The 6,138-nt window shown below is 46.2% G+C and overlaps 1 protein-coding gene across 2 annotated transcripts; it reads right to left on the reverse strand.

The window, feature by feature from the left end:
- Nucleotides 1–493: 493 nt before the first annotated feature.
- anp32a (acidic (leucine-rich) nuclear phosphoprotein 32 family, member A) lies at nt 494–5,817 on the reverse strand. 2 transcript variants are annotated; one of them, XM_080489674.1, is made up of 8 exons: nt 5,591–5,786; nt 3,208–3,357; nt 2,988–3,110; nt 2,702–2,900; nt 2,505–2,620; nt 2,364–2,418; nt 1,453–1,522; nt 494–801 (listed from the first exon to the last, which is right to left on the reverse strand). In XM_080489674.1, the coding sequence occupies exons 1-7, from the start codon at nt 5,642–5,644 to the stop codon at nt 1,455–1,457; spliced, it is 765 nt and encodes a 254-aa protein (XP_080345800.1). In that variant the 5' UTR covers nt 5,645–5,786; the 3' UTR covers nt 494–801; nt 1,453–1,454. The 2 variants fall into 2 exon arrangements, with proteins under 2 accessions (XP_080345800.1, XP_080345799.1); XM_080489673.1 differs by having other exon boundaries at nt 494–1,522; nt 5,591–5,817.
- Between the last annotated feature and the right edge of the window lie 321 nt (nt 5,818–6,138).

Consider the following 6,138-nt stretch of genomic DNA (forward strand, 5'->3'; position numbering starts at 1 on the left):
CTCTGGCGGTGTGGCGACAATTCACCTTTAAAAATGCGTTTACAAATGGACCGTGTTGGTTTCCCCCCCCCATGTGCAGATCAAGACCGAAGACGTCGACGCACAAAGGACCGCAGACTCCAAACACGTGTAGAAAAGGGATTTTATTTTGAAGTGAGTGGGAGAAAAAAGAAACTGAATTTGGCTGATGACAGTGGAATCAACATAGAGTGAGAGATCACTGAGGTAGGCCAATTCGACCGCCGCGTACAACCGGAGAAAAACAGAGTGACAGAGTTTTCCACAGTCTTACACTTTGAAACAATAAATTTTCGATGCACACAACGCTGCGGGTGTATCCTCCGTTTTATAATCGAGCACTTCTCTACACTACCACCACAAGTTCAAACATTGCGACCAGTGTGTCACGGAAAAGAATGGGGGTGGGGGAGAGAGGGGGGAGGACAAAATGTAAAAGAGCAACAATGAGATCTGATGTTGAACATTTCCTCTTCGTGGAAGGATTATGCATACAAAGTTATGTTCAAATTTCAAGAAATTTCACACTGCGTGTTTCGCTTTTTTCTTTCTTTTTTTTTTTTTTCTTTCCCCTCCGATAAAGCAGCATACATATCTAACATCTTATTACAATTCGTAGTTTCTCCTCAAGTTGTCTGTGTAATGTCTGCCGTCATCAAAGAGAATACAAAAAAATAGATTTGGTCATTATTTACAAGAACACGTAATTTCCGAACTATCAAAGCTGAGGGTTTGAGGGAGGAAGAGGAGGAGGAGGAGGAGGAGGAGGAGGAGGAGGAGCAGCTTTGACAAGGGCAGACATTATTTTTGCTAAGATTTTAAAAATATGTCCCCGGGGTCACACTGTGCATGATCAGACACAAGTTTCACACCAGGACAGCAGAGAGTATTGGCATACTGGTGACACTACAAACACATAACTTACATTTAAAAAAAAAAAAAAGAAAAAAGTACAATGCAAAAAAATATATAAGTTTAAGACGAGGAGAGGACAGCCATACATGAAATCCAGTAGTTGACTTTAAAATGTATTAGACATGCACTCAGTTTTTTTTTTCTTTGTTTTCTTTTTTTCTCTTAAGGGGGTTTAAAATACACAAGTCATCAGAAACGTACACAAACTGTGAGAGAGAGAGAGAAAAAAAAAAAACATTTCTCAAAAGGTCTTTGCTATTGGTTGATATTACAAAACGGGCGTCCACAGCAGGTAAAAGTGGATCTCAAGGAACACGGGAGCATCAAAGGTACACAAATCTTAGGGGTTTTTTTTTCTCCCCTCTCTTCCAGGTAACCCCGGCTACCTGACTGGCCGATAACGGAGAAAATAATATTTAAAAAATCACTCCTACCGCAATATGAAACTGGAGGGAGGGGGCTGGGAAGTGACTGGGAGATACAAGTTTTATAACAGTTCAAACTTAGCTGGAGGAGGACTTTCAATCGTCTTCGTCTTCCTCGCCCTCTTCGTCCAGTTCCCGTTTTCTCTTCTGACCTCGCTCCTCTTCTGGAAGAGCGTCAAGAGTCACGGTTAGACACACGAACGTACAGGACGAGTGAAATATCGAAATCAAAGCAATTAAATGTTATTGAATTTTATTTCGATGCAAAGCGACTTTAACTTCCAGGTTTTTTACTTGAGAGTTTCTGCTTGAAAGAAATACTAAGAAGAAAGTGTGCTATGCAAATTTTAACCTCCTCCTGAACGCCCTAAAGCCCCGTTTACACGTTTCCAATATTGCGTTTTCGTTTCAGAAGTTTTTGCATTTACGAGGCAACATTTTGAAAACAATCTCTTGTTTACACGGAAACTGAAGAAACAATGGAAAAATGTGTAGTTCGCACGTTGAGCCACGGGTTGGCGCCGTTATGTTTTTGTATTGAAACTACACACGCATGCACGCAGAGAACAAAATGCTATAAACATTAATAACGGGAAGAGGACCAAGTTGGATTGTTATTTTAGTGACTGTCAAAATAAAACTACCAGGTCCCAGGAGGATATAAAGTGGGGAGTCATGACACTCTGGAGGAAAACGATCTTATTGGACGAACAGGAAGAAACTAAACTGCACTAAAAGTGTTAAAGTCAAGCTGGTTCAGTCCACAAATGTGAAGACATTGTCTGCAACGTCTCGTCTCGGTCGTCCACTTTGTGGACACGTGCTAATGAATATTAGGAGTTTCTTCTCAAGAGAAAAGTTCCTTAAATATGACCCTCGTCAGGACAGGCTTTTACTTTGTTCCACTAAAAATCGTAGTTGTAGAAACACATTAAGAAGTGTCCAAGTATAAAACGATAGAGATAAGATGTGATCTGATGTGAAATCCGCCATCCCGTCACTCACCTTCTTCATCTTCATCATCAACCTCTCGGTCATTCAAATCCTCCTCCTCTTCCTCCTTGGAAATAAAACAAGATTTGGTGACGTGTGGTTTCCTCAAACTGAACAATTACAGAGAATGTATTTCTGTTACTGTTGCCCCACCTCTCCACTGAGGTCGTCGTCCTCCTCTTCTTCATTTTCCTCCTCGTCTTCCTCTCCTTCCTCCTCTTCCTCCTCTCCTGGCGCTGCGTCTTCATCGTACTCTTCCTCGTCTACATCTGGGTGAAAACGGCTGCTGGTTAATCACCTGCTAATTCCTAGAGGCGAACGGACGAAGGTATGCGTGTCCTGAAACTGACCTTCGTCGTCGTCCTCGTCATCGTCCAGGCCCTCCGCGTAGACCTCGGCGTCCGAGTCCGGCGCCTCTTTGTCGTCTTTGTCGTAACCGTCCAGGTACGTGAGCTGGGGTAATAGCTTGAACACGTTGTCTCTGTACTCGTTCAGGTTCGTCACTTCACAGTTGAACAGATCTAGACTTTTCAGGGTCCCCAGCTCTTTCTGCACACATGGAAACATGGAGGCTGAGAGACGACACATCCATCTCTGACCTGACCTGAACCCACAGCGTCTCGGCGAACCACTTACCAGCGGCTCTATTGTGCTGAGGTCTTTGATCTTGTTGCCACTGAGGTTGAGATGTGTGAGGTTGGGGCATTTGGCTGCCAGGACTTCCAACCCTCCTGAGATCCGGTTATCGCTGAGTTCAAGCTGCCGGTCGATTCGGTAAATCAAGAGTTTAGCGCAATCATTCAAGCCCACAGTGAAGGACACATTGCACGGAGGAAAAGAACCCGAAACCACCCACCTTTTTGAGTTTATTTAGCTTCGGCAAGTGGGCGACTGTTGTCAGACCAACGTTGATTGTGCTTAGAAACTCCAGCTCCTCAAACTCGTCTGTGAGACCCTCGATCTTTCCTTCATTCGAGCGACAGTTGTCGAGCACGAGTTCTTTGACCTGCACAACAGATGCAATCATCATTTTTCCAATCGGTCAAACATGAAAGGAGTCAAATACCTCACCGTTCCATCATAAAGACCTTATATCAGTGGAAAATGAGGGTGTGTATTTTTCTTGTGTTTTGCACCACAGGCGTGCGGGTATCCCATACTTCCCCATTAAACATGTCTCAGCCAATCAGCATCAAGTATTATGTAAAAATTAACCATTAATACCAACATCAATATTTGCAGGTCAGCGCACTCTCACAATGCGTCAGCGTAGTTCACATTTCCCAACGCCTTCCTTCAGAAATGAAAAATATATAATACATTTTAATCAACTGACCCTTAAAAACATTGTTTACTGTAAATGGAGAGATTTAAAATTTTGCGTTACCAAGCTAGCCCACTCTAGCTCAGCTGTCCAACTGTGCAATACCACTTTCTTCCACAAGATGATGCAATGAGTCACTGTACAAATGTATCTGTTCTCAGCACAAGACCAAAACAGCGGTTTACTGAAGCTTAATTTACTCGTCATAAGCAGAGGCTGTGTGGAGCTGCGAACAACCTCTGCGCTGACCGAAGCTCGTTTCCCAAAAATTCAAAAAATACGCTGAAATGACGAGGGCCAAGATTGGAACTATGTCATAGGGCACCTTTAAGAAATTCAAAAAAATCTTGTTGCCGTGCTGTTCATAATGCTTTGCACACTGACAATGTACACGACACTAGCCTGTAGCAGAGTCGTATACTGAGGTCTTTAAAAACTATCTATGAGGGTGAGGCTTGATACTGCCACCCAGTGGATTTGTAGTGTCATTACCACCAATGTGACACCTTTAAAGGACCTACTCACATTACAGCACAAGGTCTGGTTTACACGGAACAAAAACTATATTGATATTTGAATACATTTGGGTCTTTTGTTTGCAAGTGTAAACCATGTATGAACACACTGTAATGCAAATAATGTGTTATCCACCCTTGACCATGTCTCAGCCAATCAGCATCGAGGACGTATTAAACGAAAAAAACAACAAAAGAAGCAAAAAAAAAAAACCTCCATCTTTATTAATCGGTCAGCGCACTATTCTCGCGATGCGTCAATTACGTAAATATCACGATTTGTCTACCCCCACCCCCCACCCCGAGAAAGCGACAAAGCGCGATTATTTTCCGGGTGAGCGCGCGCGCATGGATGCGCGCGGGAGTAAAAACACTCCGGAGCCGTACGAGTCGTGCACGGGGTCATTCGTGAGTAGGAGGGGCCGCTTAAAGCCGATTAGACCGCTGCCAGGCAAACGGTGCATTGTTGCTCGAGTTAAACAGTCGCTAAACGGACTCCAGCTTGTTTTATTATTAAAAAAAACAACAAAAAAAACAACGCAGGTACGACGAAGCGGCTCGTGTCGAATAAAAAAAGGGGGGGTTACGGTGCGTTTGGGATCGCCTTTTGTTTCTGAGTAAAATGGCGGCGGGAGGCTTGTCCTAGTTCTGGGAAAACTGGAGCAGCGACGACAACAACACGGCGCCTTTCGATGGTTTGTCTTCCACCGCGGCGGCGTTTTTTTCTTTTTTCTCTATTTAACTGTATGGGGGGGTCGAACAATGAGCCACGCGGTCGTGTTTTAGGGGGAGGGGGGGTTGTTTGACTCCTGCGTGTCGTCGCCCGGCCCGGCGGCTTCTAACGGTCCCCGCCAGCGAGGCTCCCTGTGCCCGCCGGAGAGGCTGCGGTCCCGCGCCGCCCCGCTCCGGTACCCCCCTCCCCTCCCCTCCCCTTCCCCTCCCCCGCTTTAACCCCTCCGCGAGGCGGCACGCGACGCTCTTTATTCATCGTTGTTATATATGACTTTGAGTTTCCGCGAGCGTGCACCCAGCAGAAGGCAACAACAACAGCGCCTCCGCCACCGGGAGGGGGATTTTAGCGGCGTTTGGTGGCACGAAAAGTTCAAAATATGGCTCCTATCGCCTTGTTTATCTCGTTAAAACGAGCCGCGGCATCATCCGAGCTGCACCGCGCGCGGACGCGGGAGTCGGGATAAAAGTTCCAGCGCCACCGCGGAGTTGCTGCCGCTCCCGCCGCGCGCCGCGGAGCGGCGGCAGCAGCGTGACCTGGCGGCTCCATCCATCCTTTATAAACTTCGGAAGGAGAAACTTTGTGTCTGCACGCGCCAGAACGTGACACCGAGACGGTTCTCCCCCTCCGCGGTGAGCAGGAAGCGGGGCTACATGCGAGGCCGACTTACGTCCGACGGAGTGCGGTTCCGCAGCTCCAGGTGAATCCGCTTCTTCATGTCCATCCTCGATGTCCCGCACGCGCGCGCCCGCGACACGAACACACACTTTTAATAATTACCGCAAAAAAAAAAGCAAGTAAAGCACCTCCGGAGCGGGCTGCTGCTGCTCATTCAAACTTGATCCGCTCGGTGGGCGGGACCGAGTGGCGGGATTGTCGTCACCGCCGACCAATGGGAGCGGTGGAATGAGGAGGGAAGGGATTTACAGACTGAGCAGCCAATAGGAGCGCGCCAATAAACCTGGGTGGGGTTTTGTTGTCGGGGTTTGGTTGTTTGTTAACTCTAGTTTACATGGAAATAGTCACGTTGGAGGGTTTTACTCAAATTTATTCACTTTGGAGGATTTTACTCTGAATCGAGTTATTCATCAGCAAATTAAAGTGCCTCAAACTCAACAAAGAAATGAGTCCTGGTACCACAGATTTGCACAATCACCACTTTACGCCAAATAAATGCTCTATAACACAGATTATTATACCATATAAAGTTTGTGTTCA

This window comes from Lipophrys pholis (genome assembly GCF_963383615.2).
Source record: "Lipophrys pholis genome assembly, chromosome: 2".
Lineage (NCBI taxonomy): Eukaryota > Metazoa > Chordata > Actinopteri > Blenniiformes > Blenniidae > Lipophrys > Lipophrys pholis.